Genomic DNA, 22,713 nt, shown 5'->3' on the forward strand with positions numbered 1-22,713 from the left:
AACTAAATTTTTTATTTAATTCAGTCGAGTTGAGACCCAATTGTTTTTCGATGGCGAGGAAGTAATGGGCATTCTGGACTCAATTCAGATTTCATACAATATGGTTAGGAGAACTATGGAAAACGGAATTGTTATATATTTTCGAACAACGGAAGCAAATAAATCAGAAATGTTTTTGTTTTATTAGGTTTAGCATTACGTTTATTCGAAGAAGAAAGTTATATATCAATAAATCTCCAGCTTTTTAGCAGAACTAGGAAAAGGTTTAATCTCTTCATTTCTGATTGCTTTGTACAAGGGCGTTCGCTGTTGAGCATAAATGGCATTCACGTCAGCTCCAAATTCGAGTAACATTCTTGTGAGTTGAGGTCTGAAATCCCGAATTCGCAAGCGCCAAATGCAATGGCGTGATTCTATAATTGTCCACCTGTTTAATCGCCTCGAGCGATTGCCTTTATTGTTTCGACAGTTCCAAGAAACAGCGAGGTTTACAGAAAAAGAACTTGTCAACTGGGGGAAGAGTGAAAAAAATCAAAATGGCCGCTTTCTTTCTCGCTCTACAGTCGCTACACCATTCAACCAGTCGAACTTTGGACTTTGTTGGTGTAAGATGTGCAACGGTTGGGTAGTTCAATTGCTTTATCTATGTTACTTTAGTGAACTTACTTGACGTAATTAAAGCCTGAGTGTTTACGGGTTTGTCAAAGTTTAGAATTTCAGTCATAACATAATTTTTCAGTGTTTCATACTATACGTCCGATACATTACAATTGATGTTAAACATTATGGACCTTGGTGGTAGTTAATTAGAATTGACAAAATGTAAGATTCACTAACGTAGACATTTTTTATTGAGTATTTTTTTTTTCATTGATTTTGTTGTCGTTGCCTAACATTTTAAGAAACAAGACCCGATGTAAAAGAATACTGTGGGATTTGGACATAAAACTGTTTTCATGTGTTCGTCTCGTCACCCCATCTAGCGGGTGCTCACAGAAGAAAGGTGATCGAAAGCCTGGAAAAGTACCCGGTCGACGAGTCAACATCGTCAGCAAAAGGTCAGTTGGCATGCCGATTAGTTTTGTTTAGTTAGAGAGATAACAATAACGTATTCGGTAGCATTTTGGGGATTACAAAATAGAAAGACATGTTCTGTCAAAATTAATGACTTGACGAAACGAAAAATTGATGACCATGAATACCGTTTGTTGCCCGTAATTCCAACAATCCATTATCTGCCCCAATCCGTAAATTAGAGACTTATTTAACATCCTAGCTACATCCAATCTATTAAGTTTTTCTTTTAAATTGGAAATCCGACAACCTTTTCCCACGCAATTTGTTCTTGTGTCGCTCTTTGCCTTTTTTGTGTGTAAGGTTTGTCTTCCACGAACGACTAGTAAGATTTAGCATTTTGACTAACTCAGGTCGTTTGTCAACAGGTGCTTGCCTGGTTTTTGCATTGAAGTGTCGGGAGGACGTAGATGTTTCGATGGGCATCATTAGCGGTTGGAATTTCGTTTTTGTTCCAGTAAGAGTCTTGCCAATTTGGGTCGGGAAGTTCTTGGATTGTGTTAGCCGAAAGAAGTGGTTACCTTCTGCGTTTTCGTTTGATTCAAATTGTAGGTGATGTAGTAATTGGTAAAATTTTTCACGATCACTGGGACAACAGCGACAAATTGTTTGTTGCTGAACCATTCCCTTTGGGTTTGAAACGAGAACGTCTATTCTCAAACAATAAAGTGTATCAATCGGGATAAACTAGAAGAGAGAGCATAGAGTTGTATTAATCAGAAAATGGGGGTCTAACTGTTCAACTTATTAAGCACTAGGGAAATCCTTCGTCGTTTATTAGCATAATGAAGAATGAATTTTTCAATACTACAAAATGACTACGTTAAAACAAGGCAATTGCCCCACCACTTTAGATGTACGAAGAATTTTGTTATTCTTCGTTGCTTAGATTTTTATTGGCAGGTGGCAGGAAATATTCGGCAAGGCGCTGTGGCGTCATCCCTTTATTGTCTGCGATGTTCAGGTTTCCTCCGTGTTGTAATAGAAGCTTCATCACTTTGATCGAGTTGCTTCTTCTGTATTGAACGGCATAATGGACCGGTGTCAAGCCTTTGCCGTCATGAGCGTTCGAATTTGCTCCTTTTTCGACCAGCTGCTGGATCGCGTCGAAACTAATGTCATCGTTTTCATTTCTAATTGCTTCATGCAATGGTGTTCGTTGATTAGCATCAATGGCATTCACGTTAGCTCCAGATTTGAGTAACATTCTCGTCAGTTGAGGTCCGTAAATTCCCAAATTCGCAACCGCCAAATGTAGGGGCGTGATCCCATCATTGCCCTCTACGTTTACATCTCCACCGCTGTTAAGGAGAATTTTCATCTTTTCAGGTAATCTTCCTCTCAAGCTAGATGCCACATAATGAACAGGCGTAAATTTTTTTCCCCTGTCCTGAAGGTTAACGTTTCCTCCTTTTGCAAGCAGCAGCCGCAAAATGTCTAGTCCCGCAAGTGATTCGTTCAGCATGACGACTGAATGAACAGGTGAACGTCCAAACTTGTCTGTTGCGTTCGGATTGCCTCCATTGTCGATTACCAGTTGAACAAGTTCCAGTTGGCCGTCATTTTTACCGGCAAGGTAATGAAGCAACACCTCACCATTGCTGTTGAGGTGAGCGTTTGTTTTTGCCGGGTTTACGCCAACTAGTTTTCTCATTTCATCCCCACATTTGCCTCTGTTGGTTATGGTGTAATGAATAGGGGTGAGTCCGTCTTTATCCTTAATAGCCAAAGATCCATTGAAAGCCAACAAAAGTTGCAGGTTTTTAGAAGCATATTCTCCTTCATTAGCTGCTGCGTAGTGAACAGGTGTCAATCCTGATTGATCAACAGCATTCGGATTGCTGCGGTATCGTAGAAGAAGTCGAATAGTTTCAACTTGCTGAATTCTTTCGTCACTTATTGCTAAATGAAGAGGGATACGTCCTTCGTTATCTCCGACATTGGGGTTTTCTCTATTTTCAAGTAACTTTTTCAGGATTCCTTGATCGCGATCTCCTTCGTTCAACACTGCCAAGTGAAGTAACGTAGATCCAGTACTCTTGACGACGTTGGTACCTCGATTTTTGAGGAGCAAGTCCAACAGTTTCACCGCTGAATCACTAGTATTCAACGTTGCGTAATGAATTGGCTTGAGACCATTTTTGTCCATCTTTTCGCTATCGCCACCGTGATCGAGTAGGTATTTTAGAATTTCGGCTGCGTAATTTCCTTGATTCATGGCTGCCCAATGGACGGGTGATGTTCCGTTTTGGAAACTAGCGTTTGGGTCGGCTCCGTTATCCAAAAGAAGTTTCAACATTTTCCATCCGCAATTCGACTCGTTTTGGGCTGCGATGTGAGCCGGAGAAAGTCCGTCTTCAGTCACGGTTGGAATTCTTTTGTTATCAAACAATGCTTCCATTATTTTGTCTGCGCAAGTTCCTTCATTAAAGGCTGCAAGATGAAACGAAGAAAGTTTTTCTTCCTTGAACCAATGTTTTTGTAGAATCATCTCTGCAATTTTCGGAGCATTTGGAACGTGGCTTTGAACTACTTCACGAAGCAGAGCTGCAGCGTTTTTTTCCATCCACTTGAGTAGTTCTGACCAAACAGCTGTCGAGATGTTGCATTTCGCCGCTGTTCGTATAATTTCTTTTCTTTTTTCTTGGGAGGTTTCGTTAGTTCCGGGATATTTCATTTTCCATAGCTCATCGGCGATTTGTTCGTCATCGCCGTAGAACAAACTGGCCCATTGCAACTCGTTGGTAATCTGCACAAACATTTGCAAACAGTTTAGAAATGGCATAGATTATTCTTGTCAATTTTAAATTCCATTGTTTAATTGTATTTTTTTTTTTTGGTCAGTTTTCATTTTTAAAAAAATTATTCAATACCCAATTTTTCAATTGCGCCAATTGATGTTTTCTTCCGCCCGACGAAGTCGGCTTTTGCTGACCAGTTGTTGTCGTCGACACATTGATGGGCGGGTTGTTGATCATGTTGGCTAAGCAAGACCAGAAATACGACACCATAAGCACCGGTTTCTTTTCAACCATCTTGTGCAATCGATTTCGGGAAAATTGTTGTTGAAGATAGTGTTTGACAGTTTTCTGAAAAATGGTAATATTGTCATACGTTGACGATAGTACGTCATTATGGTCTTTACAAAAAATACCTGATTAGTTTGGTTTCCGGAGTGGTCTTCGTTTTCTGAATTGTCTTCTTTGAAAACCATTGTGGGATCAAGCCTCGACATTGTGCGACTTTTGGAATGCTCGTGAGCACACAGACCGTGATTTGAAGAGATCTAAAATGGTGGGTAAAATAACAAGTACGTTGACACTTAGCTTGTGCAATTGTTGTATACCTGATCGATCTCGTTTCCAACGTTAGCATCGTATTCCGCCTTCAAAGCATCCTTAATCGTTTGCTTGTATTGTCTGGCCGGATACAAGCTTTCGACTGTAGAATCTGGTTGAATCTGAAATGCATAATAGTAAACGTTTGGGATTTGCGTAAATGGTTAATGCATGACTGATTTCAGTAGGCTACGATGGCAGTTTGTTAAGCAAAAAAAAAAAAATCTGAGTAAATGATACTTACACTTTTGAACATTTGCAAGGTTTGCTCCATTTCTATGATCTCTTCGTCAGTTTCTGGCTTATCAGTAATGATGGTGTTGTACCATTCCTGGAAATTGTGGTTGTTGAATATTTTTTTCATTTGATCTTTTCTATTCTCCGAATTTAAATTGGTCAAAAGCTGGTCGACGAAATGTCTTTTAGTCTTGTCATTTGTCAAGGTGAAATAAGGATGGCACAGAACCAGAGGCATGATAGGACGTTTTGCTGGATCTTTATCTGTTAATTTGACGATCAAATCAATCAAGTCCCAGCTGAGATGTTGAAGATTTGGCGGAACCAGACCCTGTTCCATGGAAAGAAGTTGTTGACATTTGTTGGGGGTGAAAGGATGTTTTCCTTTCAACATAATCCGCGTAATTGTCATGCCCAAAGCATAAACGTCGCTGAGAAAATCGGCCGGGTAAGTGCCAGGCGAAGCAAGAAGAAGTTCGGGGGCCATGTAAGATTCTGTGCCTGGGTGGTCAGTGGCACTAAAACTGGACGACTCTGGTTTCAGTTCTTTAGCAAATCCAAAATCAGCGATTTTGGCCAACACGAGACGGTATGCAGGTGAATGACGTTTGAGAAGGATGTTTTCCAGCTTTAAATCCTTGTGGATAATGCCTTTGCTGTGCATGTAAGCCAGGCCATGGGATACTTGACTTATTATTATTTTGTCGTCCAGCGAGCCTGCAGGAACTCGTTCCAGCTTTCCTAGAACGTACTGCTTTAAGGATCCATCGCACAATTCCATAACAAGAAACCTGCCGCGGAGCATGAACAAATTACATCCAATAAACATGAAAGTTACAGTAGTTAGTATGAGATATTACTTTTTGCCATCCTTTTCTACGACTTCTAGGTACTTGGTGACGAATAAATGGTTCAGCTGCGAAAGGGTACGGATTTCACGTTCAAATACTTTGCCTGCGTCGTCTACCCGGAATGACGCTTTTTTGCAGGCGGCCAGAACTCGTATTCCGTCTTTGTTGGTATAATAACATTCGTATACTTTTCCATAACTCCCTTCTCCTAGAAACTTCCCTTTCTCAAAAGTTGATATCTAAATATTTAATTATTTAAGCTTGCTGCTCTGTACACCATCAATGTAAAAACTTTTATACTTGATTATTTCCTTCAGGGATGGCGTCCAAGTTGGTGGAAACATGCCAAATGTATTGCGAAAGTAATTGAGGTGTTCTTTTGAACGCCTCAGTTAACGAAGTTTCCATGTCTCTATTTTCAGAAAAGAGCTAACAAAAGAATTAATATGTTAATAGAGCAATCAGAAACATCTAAACTTACAATTCTCTCTAGATCGCTGAAATTTTCATTTGGGAGCCGGCCATTACCTAAAGATTTCTTCCACGTTAAAAGGTTTCCTCTAATTTTTAACCTTTGCACAATTTCCTCGTTAGCCTGCTCTTTAATTAGTCTTGGTAACGCAAATTGGCAATAACGGATAAAAAATGGATGTCGCAGCAATGTGCCGGCTTCAAAAGTAAATGGATTGTCGACATCAGTCACAAGATTAATCAATTCTAACGCAAGTTTATTGGCATTGATGTCGATTTCAGTCAAATTCCAGGTGGCGAGAGCTCCGTTTGGTCTGATCTCCTTTTTAGTTGCAGCGGAAATGTACAAGAAGCCGAGTTTGGAGAAATCCGTCTTGACGTTATTCTTTGGAAGAGTATCCAGTTGCAAAAGGAAAATATTTACTTAACTTGAGACTTGAAAGATAATGCATTTTCCTACCCCAGACTGGAGAATGTTGTATCCATAGCCGGATAACTTGGCAACAACCCGCCGGGGTTCAGAATTGATTGTTTTGAAGAGCACACTTTCCAGTTTCAAATCTCCGTGCCCAATTTTTTGGCGATCAAGGTACTCAACAGCGCAGGTAATTTGCCACATAATGTCGATAACTTTTACGATTGACGCAACTGCGCTGTCTAATGTCCCCCGACAGTAGTCGAGCATTGATCCCTGACACAACTCCATCGCAAGGTATCTATTAATACAACTCAATTGTGCAGTTAACTTGAATTCTAACTGAAAATTTAGAAAAAGAAACCAAAGTTTTCAATTACCTGCCATCATCTTGTAGCGTAAAACTGCGATACTGGACCAGATTATCATCACGTAACTTGATTAGATTTTCCCAATAGCGCTCGATTTGTTCATTCCCACTCTCTCCAGGATTAAACGGAATTATTTTTATAGCGGCTCTCTCACCTTTATCCCAACCGGAAATAATTCGGTTGCTGTTGGCGCTGGTAAAAAAACTAGTCGAACGGCGGTTGAATGGACTCGGAGGAGGTTGACTTTTTTTTCTGAAGAATGCCATCTTGAATGAAGTTTACATTAAAACTTGGAATTGAACGCAGTCCGCTCGCCTTGAGGGACTGTAAGACAATCGAATTTTTGAACACTTCACAGCGTCTTAAAAGCCCCGGTGTGGACCTTTATCTTTGGCAAACACGATCAATAGGTTAGGTTTTATGATGTAGCGTAAATAATACGACACCTACGTGTATATTTATTTGTTTTTCATTCGAAAATAAGGTGGAAAGATAAAGCAAATTTGACGTAAGTTTTATATTTAAAATTGGGAACCGTTTGTAAACTTTGCCTTGCTGATAAAAGCTAAAGGTTTCACGATCATTTTGCGGGAAAATTTCTACGCGAGTTACATTTATTTTCCAAGAAGCTGGAAACTGAAAAACCTACGTGCTACACAAACTGTCCCAAATTGACGGATTTGATTGTTATTGGTTTAGTGAACGGCACTACCGATCGAGATGTCAGCGTCTGTAACGTATCGAATTATTGTATAGATGTTTTCATGCAGTTGTTGATTTAGTCGTATGTTGACTCCATCGCGAAGACGTTTGATCCGTGCTTGTATAAGCAACAAGTAAGAAAACCATGGAAACGGCTGGATGGGGTGTTCGGGAGAAGGCGGAGATAATGGCGCATCGGGAGGTGGCGGGAATTGGGAATGCGAAGAGATAACAAGTCTGTTTTTATTAGCTGTCACACTTTGTTGGTTTAGAGTATTGTGATATTATAGCCAAGGTGTTACTGTTTTGCACTGTAACGTCATTACTCCGGCTTTGATTCCTGCCAACTAAATTTTTTATTTAATTCAGTCGAGTTGAGACCCAATTGTTTTTCGATGGCGAGGAAGTAATGGGCATTCTGGACTCAATTCAGATTTCATACAATATGGTTAGGAGAACTATGGAAAACGGAATTGTTATATATTTTCGAACAACGGAAGCAAATAAATCAGAAATGTTTTTGTTTTATTAGGTTTAGCATTACGTTTATTCGAAGAAGAAAGTTATATATCAATAAATCTCCAGCTTTTTAGCAGAACTAGGAAAAGGTTTAATCTCTTCATTTCTGATTGCTTTGTACAAGGGCGTTCGCTGTTGAGCATAAATGGCATTCACGTCAGCTCCAAATTCGAGTAACATTCTTGTGAGTTGAGGTCTGAAATCCCGAATTCGCAAGCGCCAAATGCAATGGCGTGATTCTATAATTGTCCACCTGTTTAATCGCCTCGAGCGATTGCCTTTATTGTTTCGACAGTTCCAAGAAACAGCGAGGTTTACAGAAAAAGAACTTGTCAACTGGGGGAAGAGTGAAAAAAAATCAAAATGGCCGCTTTCTTTCTCGCTCTACAGTCGCTACACCATTCAACCAGTCGAACTTTGGACTTTGTTGGTGTAAGATGTGCAACGGTTGGGTAGTTCAATTGCTTTATCTATGTTACTTTAGTGAACTTACTTGACGTAATTAAAGCCTGAGTGTTTACGGGTTTGTCAAAGTTTAGAATTTCAGTCATAACATAATTTTTCAGTGTTTCATACTATACGTCCGATACATTACAATTGATGTTAAACATTATGGACCTTGGTGGTAGTTAATTAGAATTGACAAAATGTAAGATTCACTAACGTAGACATTTTTTATTGAGTATTTTTTTTTTTCATTGATTTTGTTGTCGTTGCCTAACATTTTAAGAAACAAGACCCGATGTAAAAGAATACTGTGGGATTTGGACATAAAACTGTTTTCATGTGTTCGTCTCGTCACCCCATCTAGCGGGTGCTCACAGAAGAAAGGTGATCGAAAGCCTGGAAAAGTACCCGGTCGACGAGTCAACATCGTCAGCAAAAGGTCAGTTGGCATGCCGATTAGTTTTGTTTAGTTAGAGAGATAACAATAACGTATTCGGTAGCATTTTGGGGATTACAAAATAGAAAGACATGTTCTGTCAAAATTAATGACTTGACGAAACGAAAAATTGATGACCATGAATACCGTTTGTTGCCCGTAATTCCAACAATCCATTATCTGCCCCAATCCGTAAATTAGAGACTTATTTAACATCCTAGCTACATCCAATCTATTAAGTTTTTCTTTTAAATTGGAAATCCGACAACCTTTTCCCACGCAATTTGTTCTTGTGTCGCTCTTTGCCTTTTTTGTGTGTAAGGTTTGTCTTCCACGAACGACTAGTAAGATTTAGCATTTTGACTAACTCAGGTCGTTTGTCAACAGGTGCTTGCCTGGTTTTTGCATTGAAGTGTCGGGAGGACGTAGATGTTTCGATGGGCATCATTAGCGGTTGGAATTTCGTTTTTGTTCCAGTAAGAGTCTTGCCAATTTGGGTCGGGAAGTTCTTGGATTGTGTTAGCCGAAAGAAGTGGTTACCTTCTGCGTTTTCGTTTGATTCAAATTGTAGGTGATGTAGTAATTGGTAAAATTTTTCACGATCACTGGGACAACAGCGACAAATTGTTTGTTGCTGAACCATTCCCTTTGGGTTTGAAACGAGAACGTCTATTCTCAAACAATAAAGTGTATCAATCGGGATAAACTAGAAGAGAGAGCATAGAGTTGTATTAATCAGAAAATGGGGGTCTAACTGTTCAACTTATTAAGCACTAGGGAAATCCTTCGTCGTTTATTAGCATAATGAAGAATGAATTTTTCAATACTACAAAATGACTACGTTAAAACAAGGCAATTGCCCCACCACTTTAGATGTACGAAGAATTTTGTTATTCTTCGTTGCTTAGATTTTTATTGGCAGGTGGCAGGAAATATTCGGCAAGGCGCTGTGGCGTCATCCCTTTATTGTCTGCGATGTTCAGGTTTCCTCCGTGTTGTAATAGAAGCTTCATCACTTTGATCGAGTTGCTTCTTCTGTATTGAACGGCATAATGGACCGGTGTCAAGCCTTTGCCGTCATGAGCGTTCGAATTTGCTCCTTTTTCGACCAGCTGCTGGATCGCGTCGAAACTAATGTCATCGTTTTCATTTCTAATTGCTTCATGCAATGGTGTTCGTTGATTAGCATCAATGGCATTCACGTTAGCTCCAGATTTGAGTAACATTCTCGTCAGTTGAGGTCCGTAAATTCCCAAATTCGCAACCGCCAAATGTAGGGGCGTGATCCCATCATTGCCCTCTACGTTTACATCTCCACCGCTGTTAAGGAGAATTTTCATCTTTTCAGGTAATCTTCCTCTCAAGCTAGATGCCACATAATGAACAGGCGTAAATTTTTTTCCCCTGTCCTGAAGGTTAACGTTTCCTCCTTTTGCAAGCAGCAGCCGCAAAATGTCTAGTCCCGCAAGTGATTCGTTCAGCATGACGACTGAATGAACAGGTGAACGTCCAAACTTGTCTGTTGCGTTCGGATTGCCTCCATTGTCGATTACCAGTTGAACAAGTTCCAGTTGGCCGTCATTTTTACCGGCAAGGTAATGAAGCAACACCTCACCATTGCTGTTGAGGTGAGCGTTTGTTTTTGCCGGGTTTACGCCAACTAGTTTTCTCATTTCATCCCCACATTTGCCTCTGTTGGTTATGGTGTAATGAATAGGGGTGAGTCCGTCTTTATCCTTAATAGCCAAAGATCCATTGAAAGCCAACAAAAGTTGCAGGTTTTTAGAAGCATATTCTCCTTCATTAGCTGCTGCGTAGTGAACAGGTGTCAATCCTGATTGATCAACAGCATTCGGATTGCTGCGGTATCGTAGAAGAAGTCGAATAGTTTCAACTTGCTGAATTCTTTCGTCACTTATTGCTAAATGAAGAGGGATACGTCCTTCGTTATCTCCGACATTGGGGTTTTCTCTATTTTCAAGTAACTTTTTCAGGATTCCTTGATCGCGATCTCCTTCGTTCAACACTGCCAAGTGAAGTAACGTAGATCCAGTACTCTTGACGACGTTGGTACCTCGATTTTTGAGGAGCAAGTCCAACAGTTTCACCGCTGAATCACTAGTATTCAACGTTGCGTAATGAATTGGCTTGAGACCATTTTTGTCCATCTTTTCGCTATCGCCACCGTGATCGAGTAGGTATTTTAGAATTTCGGCTGCGTAATTTCCTTGATTCATGGCTGCCCAATGGACGGGTGATGTTCCGTTTTGGAAACTAGCGTTTGGGTCGGCTCCGTTATCCAAAAGAAGTTTCAACATTTTCCATCCGCAATTCGACTCGTTTTGGGCTGCGATGTGAGCCGGAGAAAGTCCGTCTTCAGTCACGGTTGGAATTCTTTTGTTATCAAACAATGCTTCCATTATTTTGTCTGCGCAAGTTCCTTCATTAAAGGCTGCAAGATGAAACGAAGAAAGTTTTTCTTCCTTGAACCAATGTTTTTGTAGAATCATCTCTGCAATTTTCGGAGCATTTGGAACGTGGCTTTGAACTACTTCACGAAGCAGAGCTGCAGCGTTTTTTTCCATCCACTTGAGTAGTTCTGACCAAACAGCTGTCGAGATGTTGCATTTCGCCGCTGTTCGTATAATTTCTTTTCTTTTTTCTTGGGAGGTTTCGTTAGTTCCGGGATATTTCATTTTCCATAGCTCATCGGCGATTTGTTCGTCATCGCCGTAGAACAAACTGGCCCATTGCAACTCGTTGGTAATCTGCACAAACATTTGCAAACAGTTTAGAAATGGCATAGATTATTCTTGTCAATTTTAAATTCCATTGTTTAATTGTATTTTTTTTTTTTGGTCAGTTTTCATTTTTAAAAAAATTATTCAATACCCAATTTTTCAATTGCGCCAATTGATGTTTTCTTCCGCCCGACGAAGTCGGCTTTTGCTGACCAGTTGTTGTCGTCGACACATTGATGGGCGGGTTGTTGATCATGTTGGCTAAGCAAGACCAGAAATACGACACCATAAGCACCGGTTTCTTTTCAACCATCTTGTGCAATCGATTTCGGGAAAATTGTTGTTGAAGATAGTGTTTGACAGTTTTCTGAAAAATGGTAATATTGTCATACGTTGACGATAGTACGTCATTATGGTCTTTACAAAAAATACCTGATTAGTTTGGTTTCCGGAGTGGTCTTCGTTTTCTGAATTGTCTTCTTTGAAAACCATTGTGGGATCAAGCCTCGACATTGTGCGACTTTTGGAATGCTCGTGAGCACACAGACCGTGATTTGAAGAGATCTAAAATGGTGGGTAAAATAACAAGTACGTTGACACTTAGCTTGTGCAATTGTTGTATACCTGATCGATCTCGTTTCCAACGTTAGCATCGTATTCCGCCTTCAAAGCATCCTTAATCGTTTGCTTGTATTGTCTGGCCGGATACAAGCTTTCGACTGTAGAATCTGGTTGAATCTGAAATGCATAATAGTAAACGTTTGGGATTTGCGTAAATGGTTAATGCATGACTGATTTCAGTAGGCTACGATGGCAGTTTGTTAAGCAAAAAAAAAAAAATCTGAGTAAATGATACTTACACTTTTGAACATTTGCAAGGTTTGCTCCATTTCTATGATCTCTTCGTCAGTTTCTGGCTTATCAGTAATGATGGTGTTGTACCATTCCTGGAAATTGTGGTTGTTGAATATTTTTTTCATTTGATCTTTTCTATTCTCCGAATTTAAATTGGTCAAAAGCTGGTCGACGAAATGTCTTTTAGTCTTGTCATTTGTCAAGGTGAAATAAGGATGGCACAGAACCAGAGGCATGATAGGACGTTTTGCTGGATCTTTATCTGTTAATTTGACGATCAAATCAATCAAGTCCCAGCTGAGATGTTGAAGATTTGGCGGAACCAGACCCTGTTCCATGGAAAGAAGTTGTTGACATTTGTTGGGGGTGAAAGGATGTTTTCCTTTCAACATAATCCGCGTAATTGTCATGCCCAAAGCATAAACGTCGCTGAGAAAATCGGCCGGGTAAGTGCCAGGCGAAGCAAGAAGAAGTTCGGGGGCCATGTAAGATTCTGTGCCTGGGTGGTCAGTGGCACTAAAACTGGACGACTCTGGTTTCAGTTCTTTAGCAAATCCAAAATCAGCGATTTTGGCCAACACGAGACGGTATGCAGGTGAATGACGTTTGAGAAGGATGTTTTCCAGCTTTAAATCCTTGTGGATAATGCCTTTGCTGTGCATGTAAGCCAGGCCATGGGATACTTGACTTATTATTATTTTGTCGTCCAGCGAGCCTGCAGGAACTCGTTCCAGCTTTCCTAGAACGTACTGCTTTAAGGATCCATCGCACAATTCCATAACAAGAAACCTGCCGCGGAGCATGAACAAATTACATCCAATAAACATGAAAGTTACAGTAGTTAGTATGAGATATTACTTTTTGCCATCCTTTTCTACGACTTCTAGGTACTTGGTGACGAATAAATGGTTCAGCTGCGAAAGGGTACGGATTTCACGTTCAAATACTTTGCCTGCGTCGTCTACCCGGAATGACGCTTTTTTGCAGGCGGCCAGAACTCGTATTCCGTCTTTGTTGGTATAATAACATTCGTATACTTTTCCATAACTCCCTTCTCCTAGAAACTTCCCTTTCTCAAAAGTTGATATCTAAATATTTAATTATTTAAGCTTGCTGCTCTGTACACCATCAATGTAAAAACTTTTATACTTGATTATTTCCTTCAGGGATGGCGTCCAAGTTGGTGGAAACATGCCAAATGTATTGCGAAAGTAATTGAGGTGTTCTTTTGAACGCCTCAGTTAACGAAGTTTCCATGTCTCTATTTTCAGAAAAGAGCTAACAAAAGAATTAATATGTTAATAGAGCAATCAGAAACATCTAAACTTACAATTCTCTCTAGATCGCTGAAATTTTCATTTGGGAGCCGGCCATTACCTAAAGATTTCTTCCACGTTAAAAGGTTTCCTCTAATTTTTAACCTTTGCACAATTTCCTCGTTAGCCTGCTCTTTAATTAGTCTTGGTAACGCAAATTGGCAATAACGGATAAAAAATGGATGTCGCAGCAATGTGCCGGCTTCAAAAGTAAATGGATTGTCGACATCAGTCACAAGATTAATCAATTCTAACGCAAGTTTATTGGCATTGATGTCGATTTCAGTCAAATTCCAGGTGGCGAGAGCTCCGTTTGGTCTGATCTCCTTTTTAGTTGCAGCGGAAATGTACAAGAAGCCGAGTTTGGAGAAATCCGTCTTGACGTTATTCTTTGGAAGAGTATCCAGTTGCAAAAGGAAAATATTTACTTAACTTGAGACTTGAAAGATAATGCATTTTCCTACCCCAGACTGGAGAATGTTGTATCCATAGCCGGATAACTTGGCAACAACCCGCCGGGGTTCAGAATTGATTGTTTTGAAGAGCACACTTTCCAGTTTCAAATCTCCGTGCCCAATTTTTTGGCGATCAAGGTACTCAACAGCGCAGGTAATTTGCCACATAATGTCGATAACTTTTACGATTGACGCAACTGCGCTGTCTAATGTCCCCCGACAGTAGTCGAGCATTGATCCCTGACACAACTCCATCGCAAGGTATCTATTAATACAACTCAATTGTGCAGTTAACTTGAATTCTAACTGAAAATTTAGAAAAAGAAACCAAAGTTTTCAATTACCTGCCATCATCTTGTAGCGTAAAACTGCGATACTGGACCAGATTATCATCACGTAACTTGATTAGATTTTCCCAATAGCGCTCGATTTGTTCATCCCCAATCTCGCCCGGTTTAAACGGAATTATTTTTAAAGCGACTCTCTCACCTTTATCCCAACCGAGAATAATTCGGTTGCTGTTGGCGCTGGCCAGAACACCAGCCGGAGGGCGGTTGAATGTACTCCAAGGAGGATAATTTCTGAATGCCATCTTGAATGAAGTTTACATTAAAACTTGGAATTGAACGCAGTCCGCTTGGGTTGAGCGACTGTAACACAATCGAATTTTTGGACACTTCACAGCGTCTTAAAAGCCCCGGTTTGGACCTTTATCTTTAGCAAACACGATCAATAGGCTAGGTTTTATTATGTAGCGTAAATAATACGACACCTACGTGTATATTTATTTGTTTTTCGTTCGAAAATAAGGTGGAAAGATAAAGCAAATTTGACGTCAGTTTTATATTTAAAATTTGAAATCGTTTGTAAACTTTGCCTTGCTGATAAAAGCTAAAGGTTTCACGATCATTTTGCGAGATAATTTCTACGCGTGTCACTTTCGTTTTCCAAAGAGCTGGAAACTGGAGATCTTGACATCCTATTTTATTCCAACAATGTCCGGCTTTTGATTTTTGACCTACCTTTAATCGTTCTCCATTTTTTATTGCATTTTCAGAATAGTAATTAATAGCTTTGTAGGAAACCAAGCTCTGAATTCATTTGATCTTTTTTATGTAATACCTTGATCTATCACGGGGATTTAGCGTAACTATCAGTAACAAAGCTTGGTGTTTCGACATTTTGTTTCTTATTTTCAAAATGGGTTTCAAAATGTAAAGTGAATTGTGGACGATTAGCACGTGTGATAAACCATCGAGCAGACGAAGGTCAAAAGCGGGTCAAAAGGAGGTTTTTTTTTTTTTTTTATGAGATGGAAATAGGAAAATGTATTTTAAATATTATGAACCATGTTAAAAACTTGTCAACCCATCGATAGAAACGGTGATTATTTAATTCTCTATTGAACTGGTGATTGGATTTTTCGTCGACGTGGAGCTCAGCCCGATGGCCCGTAACGTGAAACTCGTTTTGTAAAGAGATCCGTCCGTCTCGACGTCCAATTGTAGTGTATTGCTGTTGGCAGCGTTCATTCGGCTCCGGACACTTGCGGTGAGTTGCCCACTATTCCAACTTTACATTCAATTGATGGTATGTCGACTCATTATTTGAATTTTTAGAGCGCCATCCAGCGGAATAAAAGAATCCTGGGCTTCGCTCATCATTGCCGGCCAATTACCCGATCCGAACTGAATTGAAGATTTTATCTGGCGGACGCTATTCATATTGGGCCCCGCTTGAAAATATTTCATTCCGGCTGGTCAGTGTGTTGACTCGTTCCACGAACTCCGGCTGCTGGTCGGGATGCCCCATTACTACCCCAAGATGAATCGTTACTCTGCAACTGACCAACGGGTTTGGCGATGATCGGTCGCTGGAGTCTGATGTTCCGGATGATCCGCTGTGACTGCAGATTCCGCAGTAAAATCTCATCCAATGACAGCCAGCGAGATCTGCTGGCCGCACTTCGCTGCATGGACGTCAAACTGGAACGGCTATTGTACTGCGAAGCCAGCATCGTTAGCAAGGTCAGTGGTTATTTCGAATAGTTCAGTGTAGTTAGGGAACTTGTTTGTGACGCAGATGCAAGCTTTCTAGATTACGAAACGTTATGCTTGCTCTGTTTATTGCACAAGGGTTTTAAGTGCTCCATATAGATGAATGCCGGATCGTAGTAAATGGGTGAAATTGTGAGGATAGGTTATTCAGTTGGGTGATAATTCGATGGTTAGCTGCCCACCTCCTAGGCTGGGAGACCGGTGTGCTTTATCTCTTGATTCGTCGGAAAATGAACAACCTACGTACTACCCAATCTCTACCAACTTGACGGGTTTGATTGTTATTGGGTGTAGGGATGAACGGCACTGCTAGATCGAGTTGGCAGCGTCTGTCACGTATCGAATTGTTGCATAGATGTTTTCATGCAGTTGTTGATTTAGTTGTATGTCGACTCCATCACAAAGACGTTTGATCCGGGCATGAATAAGCAACAAGTAAGAAAACCAACGGCGGGACGGGGCGTTGAGGGGGATGGGGAAAAGGCGGAGATAAGGGAGGAGGTGGCGGGAATCAGGAATGCGAAGAGATAACAAGTGAAGTCTGTTTTTGATGGTTGCCTGTTCAGCAAGAGAATAGAGATAGCTATCGCATTTTGTGTTGATTTAGAGTATTGTGATATTACAGCTGATGTGTCACTGTTTTGCATGGCCAAGTCAATACTCCGAGCTTCGATTCAGCCCAACGTTATCTTTTTCAATTGTATTGAGTTATAATTGTTTTTGAAAAAAGAGAAATCGTTGCTACACGTAAGATGCATTCTGCACTCTGAATCGAATTTTAATGAAGATGGTTTGTTGCTGAACCACGCCCTGTACGTTCGAATTGAGAACGGAATTGCTATCTGTTGTGGTACAACGAAATTAGATTAAACAGAATTATTTTTTATGGGAGTAGTATTATGTTTGTTTGAAGAAAGAAGTTATATATCGATAAAGCTCCAGCTTTTTGGCATAACCAAGGAGAGGTTTAATCCAATAAAGCGACTACGTTAAAGTAAAGTTGATAAATTCGCCTTCTGCTGTTTAGATTTTATCAGCAGTCAAGCATTCGGGCAGGCAATGTTCGGCAAGACGTTGTGGCGTCATCCCTTTATTGTCTTTGATCTTCATGCTTCCTCCGTGTTGTAACAGAAGATTCACCACTTTAACCGAATTACGTCTTCTATGTTGAATGGCGTAATGGACCGGTGTCCATCCTTTAATGTCAGGAGCGTTCGGATTTGCTCCTTTTTCGATCAACTGCAGAATGGCGTCGAAACTAATGTCATCGTTTTCATTTCTGATTGCTACATGCAAGGGCGTTCGCTGTTGAGCATCAATGGCATTCACGTCAGCTTCAAATTCGAGTAACATCCTCGTCAGTTGAGGTCCGTAAATTCCCGGATTTGCAACCGCCAAATGTAATGGCGTGATCCCATCATTGCCTTGCATGTTTACATTGCCCCCGCTGTTAAGGAGAATCTTCATCTTTTCAGGTACTCTCAGTTTCAAACTGGATGCCACGTAATGTACAGGTGTAAATTGTTTTCCCTTGTCCTGAAGGTTAACGTTTCCTCCTTTTGCAAGCAGCAGACGCAAAATGTCTAGTCCCGCAAGTGATTCGTTCAGCAGGACGACCGAATGGACAGGTGAACGTCCAAACTTGTCTGTTGCGTTCGGATCGCCTCCACTGTCGATTACCATTTGAACAAGATCCAGTTGAGTCTTATTTTTACCGACAAGGTGATGAAGCAACGCCTCACCATTGTTGTTGAGGTGAGCGTTTGTTTTTTCTGGGTTTACGCCAACTAGTTTTCTCATTTCGTCCCCACATTTTCCTTTATTCATTATGGCATAATGAATAGGGGTGAGTCCGTCTTTATCCTTAATAGCCAAAGATCCATTGAAAGCCAACAAAAGTTGCAGGTTTTTAGAAGCATGTTCTCCTTCATTAGCTGCTGCGTAGTGAACAGGTGTCAATCCTGATTGATCAACAGCATTCGCATTGCTGCGGTATCGTAGAAGAAGTCCAATAGTTTCAACTTGCTGAATCCTTTCGTCATTTATTGCTAAATGAAGGGGGGTACGTCCTTCGTTATCTCCGACATTGGGATTTTGTCTATTTTCAAGTAATTTATTCACGATTTCTTGTGCATGATCTCCTTCGTTCAACACTGCAAAGTGTAGTAACGTTCTTCCAGTGCTGTCAGTGACGTTGGCATCTCGTTCTTTAAGGAACACGTCCAACAGTGTGAATGCAAAATCATTAGTATTCAACGTTGCATAATGAATTGGCTTGAGACCATTTTTGTCTATCTTTTCGCTATCGCCACCGTGATCGAGTAGGTATTTTAGAATTTCGGCTGCGTAATTTCCTTGATTCATGGCTGCCCAATGGACGGGTGTTGTTCCGTTTTGGAAACTCGCGTTTGGGTCTGCATTGTTATCCAGCAGAAGTTTCAACAGCCTCCATCCGCAATTGGACTCGTTTTGGGCTGCGATGTGTGCCGGAGTAAGTCCGTCTTCAGTCACTTTTGGAATTCTGTTGTTATCGAAAAGCGCTTTCATGATTTCATCCGCGTAGTTTCCTTCATTAAAGGCCGCCAAATGAAACGACGATAGGTTCTCTTCCTTGAACCAATGTTTTTGTAGAATCATCTCTGCAATTTTCGGAGCATTTGGAACGTGACTTTGAACTACTTCGTGAAGCAGCATTGAATCGGCACTTGCTCCAATCCAATTCAGCAATTTTGACCAAACAGCTGTCGAGATGTTGCATTTCGCCGCTGTTCGTATAATTTCTTTTTTGGCATCTTGCCAGATTTCGTTTATTTCTGGATACTTCATATTCCACAGCTCGTCGGCGATTTGTTCGTCATCGTCGTAGAACAAATTGATCCATTGCAACTCCTTGGTAATCTGCGCAGACATTTGCAACCAAGTTAGAAAGGGGCAATGATCTTCTCAATTAATTTATTTTATTTAAACTAGAAAAATTGGTTGAATACCAATCGTTTGAATTGCCCCAGTTGATACTTTCTTTTGCCAGAAGCAATCGGTTTCTGCTGATTGGTTGCAGTCGCCGATGGATTGGCAGGTTTGTTGTTGATCACGTCGAATAAGCAGAACGAGAAATACGACACCAAAAGCGCTGGATTGCTTTGAACCAAGTTGTGCAAGCGTTTTCGGGAAAATTGATTTTGTAGAAACTGCGCTGAACTCGTCTAAAATGTGGCATTTTTGCCATTATTTAATTGATCAAAGTAGGTTATTTTTATCTCTGTAACGAATACCTCATTAATTTCATTTCCGGAGTTTGCATTCTTTTCCGATGTTTCTGCATGGAGAACCGATTCGGCAGCGAACCGTGAAACTGTGCGACTTTGGGAATGATCGTGAGCAAACAGAGCGTGACTGGAAAACATCTGAAATGTTGGCTTAAAATCAGATTGATGTTGACATTCAGCTGATATACAATTGGCATATACCCGATTGATTTGATTTCCAATCTTATCATTGTATTCCGCTTTCAAAGCGTTTTGAATTTTTTGTTTGTAATGTTCGGCCGGACCGTACAAACTTTCAACTGTGCAATCGGGTTGAATCTAAAGTAGTCAGGTTTGTGGTTTCCATCAATGTTTACTTAATTTGCATGATGTTATTTACAATATTAACCAACACCTACTTGTATTAACTCTCGAAGCGTTTTCTCCCTTTCTGCAATCTCTTCGACAGTGTATGACGTCTCAGCCATGATGTTTTTGTACCACCCTTGGAAGTTGTGGTTGTTGAACATTTGTTTCATTGACTTTTTTTTATTCTCCTTTGAATTGATGTGTGCCCATAGATGATCGACGAAATGTCTTTTGGTCTTGTCATTGGTCAAGACGAAATAGGGATGGTACAATACTAAGCCCATGACGGGACGTTTCGCTGGATCTTTGTCCGTTAATTTGACGATCAAATCAATGAGATCCCAGCTGAGATGTTGAAGTTTAGGCGGAACCAGACCCTCCGCCATGCAAGCGAATCGATAATGTCTGTCGGAAGTGAAAGGATGATCTCCTTTCAATGCTATCCGCGCAATTATTATGCCAAAGGCATAAATGTCGGTAGCAAAATTGGCCGGATAAGCATGCATCGGAGCTTTAAGAAGTTCAGGCGCCATGTAAGTTTCTGTACCAAGATGCTTCGTGACGCTAAATTCGGATGCATCCGGCCTCAGTTCTCTAGCCAATACGAAATCAGCGATTTTGGCCAACACGACATGCGATTCCGGTGATGGACGTTTGAGAAGGATATTTTCGAGAGTTAAATCCTTGTGGACAATTCCTTTCCTGTGGATGTAGGCCAGGCCGAGAGCCAGTTGACTTATGATTATTTTGTCATCCAGTGAGTTTTGAGGTATTTGTTCCAGTTTTCCTTCAACGTACTCTTTTAAGGATCCTTCGCATAGTTCCATTACCATATACCTGTCGCAGAAGGTCGACAAATCGTACCCAATTAGCATGAACGTTGCGATAAGGATTTTTGAGATTTTACTTTTTGTCATCCATTTCTACGACGTCGAGGTACTTGATGATGAATAGATGGTTCAAATGCGAAAGGGTAGCGATTTCACGATCAAACGAATTCTTTTTGCCGGCTTTTGTTTTAAATTTTTTGCAGGCGGCTGGAAATCTAATTCCATCTTTGTTGGTGTAATAACATTCGTACACTCTTCCATAGCTTCCTTCCCCTAGAGGTTTCACTATCTCTAAATTTGATTTCTGAATATCCAGTGATTTAAGTTGACTGCTCTGCGGACCGTATTACTTGGGTACTTACTTGATCATTTCCTTTAGGGATAGCGGCCGGGGTAGTAGAAAGATGCCAAATATATTGTGCGAGTAATTGTGGGGCGATTTTTGACGCCTCTGTTAACGCTGTTTCTAAGTTTTTATCGTCAGAGAGTAGCTAAAATAAAAATAATAAATAAGTAATAGTAATTAAAAGAAAAAACGTGAAACATTCTAACTTACAATTTTCTTTAGGTCACTGAAATTTTCATTTGGGAGCTGGCCGTCACCCAAAGATTTCCTCCATTTTTCCAAGTTGTGGTTATTGTTCAATCCACTTCTAATATCCTCATTCGTCTGCTCTTTGATTAGCCTTGCTAACGCAAATTGGCAGTAACGAATAAAAAACGGGTGGCGCAGTAATGTGCCAGCTGCAAAAGTAAACGGATTGCTGGCATTACTCACAAGATTAATCAATTCTAATGCAAGCTTTTGGGCGTTTATGTCGATTTCAGTCAAATTCCAAGTGGCGAGAGCTCCGCTTGGTCTGATCTCCTTTTTAGTTGCAGCGGAAATGTACAAGAAGCCGAGTTTGGAGAAATCAGTCTTGACGTTATTCTTTGGAAGATTATCCAGTTGCAAAAGGAAAATATTTACTTAACTTGAGACTTGAAAGATAATGCATTTTCCTACCCCAGACTGGAGAATGTTGTATCCATAGCCGGATAACTTGGCAACAACCCGCCGGGGTTCAGAATCGATTGTTTTGAAGAGCACACTTTCCAGTTTCAAATCTCCGTGCCCAATTTTTTGGCGATCAAGGTACTCAACAGCGCAGGTAATTTGCCACATAATGTCGATTGCTTTAACGATTGACGCAACTGCGCTGTCTAATGTCCCCCGACAGTAGTCGAGCATTGATCCCTGACACAACTCCATCGCAAGGTATCTATTAATACAAATCAATTGTGCAGTTAACTTGAATTCTAACTGAAAATTTAGAAAAAGAAACCAAAGTTTTCAATTACCTGCCATCATTTTGTAGCGTAAAACTGCGATACTGGACCAGATTATCATCACGTAACTTGATTAGATTTTCCCAATAGCGCTCGATTTGTTCATCCCCAATCTCGCCCGGTTTAAACGGAATTATTTTTAAAGCGACTCTCTCACCTTTATCCCAACCGGGAATAATTCGGTTGCTGTTGGCGCTGGTAAAAAAACTAGTCGAACGGCGGTTGAATAGACTCGGAGAAGGTTGACTTTTTTTTCTGAAGAATGCCATCTTGAATCAAATTTACAGAGTTTGAACTAAGTTCATTTCGCTTCTAATGCGGGACTGGAAGTGTTTCCCTGTACTGCGCCTTAAAAATCTCGCTATCTCTTTCTTTTATCTTAAGATAACACGCCATACGCCACTTAAAGTTAAGACGTAAGTTTGTTTATGATAACAGAACATTCTAGTTCTGATCACGATAATATCACGTGTAAAATTATTAAGTTGGTCTTTCAAGAAGCTGGTAACTGAAGGTATTGATATTCCCTGTCAGTTCAACTATAGTGTACCATTGTAAATTGACTTTGACTTGTCTGTATTCTTTCTTAATTATTATTTGGAGCGTAGAAGCAAAATTTGGGAGTTTGTTATCAAACCAAGTTACTTCATTTGTT

At 40.4% G+C, this 22,713-nt stretch overlaps 3 protein-coding genes and 1 long non-coding RNA gene across 5 annotated transcripts; 1 reads left to right on the forward strand and 3 right to left on the reverse strand.

The window, feature by feature from the left end:
• Positions 1-546: 546 nt before the first annotated feature.
• Positions 547-21,987, forward strand: LOC116921410. Of its 2 annotated transcripts, XR_006641704.1 has the most exons (16): positions 547-822; positions 903-1,058; positions 5,362-5,668; positions 5,818-6,177; positions 6,254-6,683; positions 6,741-6,818; positions 6,876-8,627; positions 8,709-8,864; positions 13,168-13,474; positions 13,624-13,983; positions 14,060-14,489; positions 14,547-15,779; positions 15,848-16,255; positions 21,298-21,481; positions 21,558-21,880; positions 21,950-21,987. It is a non-coding gene; the product is annotated as an uncharacterized LOC116921410 (long non-coding RNA). The 2 variants fall into 2 exon arrangements; XR_004393248.2 differs by having other exon boundaries at positions 21,558-21,987.
• On the reverse strand, positions 1,763-22,598 carry LOC123467009. The gene is made up of 11 exons (XM_045167072.1): positions 22,328-22,598; positions 6,767-7,023; positions 6,432-6,687; positions 5,982-6,356; positions 5,801-5,929; positions 5,510-5,739; positions 4,657-5,440; positions 4,421-4,534; positions 4,229-4,360; positions 3,948-4,163; positions 1,763-3,823 (listed from the first exon to the last, which is right to left on the reverse strand). Exons 2-11 carry the CDS (start codon positions 7,021-7,023, stop codon positions 1,946-1,948), a joined length of 4,371 nt encoding a protein of 1,456 aa, XP_045023007.1. The 5' UTR covers positions 22,328-22,598; the 3' UTR covers positions 1,763-1,945.
• On the reverse strand, positions 9,569-14,820 carry LOC116936354. Its single transcript, XM_045167076.1, has 10 exons — positions 14,573-14,820; positions 14,238-14,493; positions 13,788-14,162; positions 13,607-13,735; positions 13,316-13,545; positions 12,463-13,246; positions 12,227-12,340; positions 12,035-12,166; positions 11,754-11,969; positions 9,569-11,629 (listed from the first exon to the last, which is right to left on the reverse strand). Exons 1-10 carry the CDS (start codon positions 14,818-14,820, stop codon positions 9,752-9,754), a joined length of 4,362 nt encoding a protein of 1,453 aa, XP_045023011.1. The 3' UTR covers positions 9,569-9,751.
• Positions 16,971-22,333, reverse strand: LOC116918350. Its single transcript, XM_032924045.2, has 10 exons — positions 22,071-22,333; positions 21,736-21,991; positions 21,286-21,660; positions 21,092-21,220; positions 20,807-21,033; positions 19,950-20,736; positions 19,753-19,869; positions 19,558-19,689; positions 19,273-19,488; positions 16,971-19,183 (listed from the first exon to the last, which is right to left on the reverse strand). The coding sequence occupies exons 1-10, from the start codon at positions 22,325-22,327 to the stop codon at positions 17,309-17,311; spliced, it is 4,371 nt and encodes a 1,456-aa protein (XP_032779936.2). The 5' UTR covers positions 22,328-22,333; the 3' UTR covers positions 16,971-17,308.
• Positions 22,599-22,713: the final 115 nt, after the last annotated feature.

This window comes from Daphnia magna, linkage group LG1, assembly GCF_020631705.1.
Source record: "Daphnia magna isolate NIES linkage group LG1, ASM2063170v1.1, whole genome shotgun sequence".
Taxonomy (NCBI): Eukaryota; Metazoa; Arthropoda; class Branchiopoda; order Diplostraca; family Daphniidae; genus Daphnia; species Daphnia magna.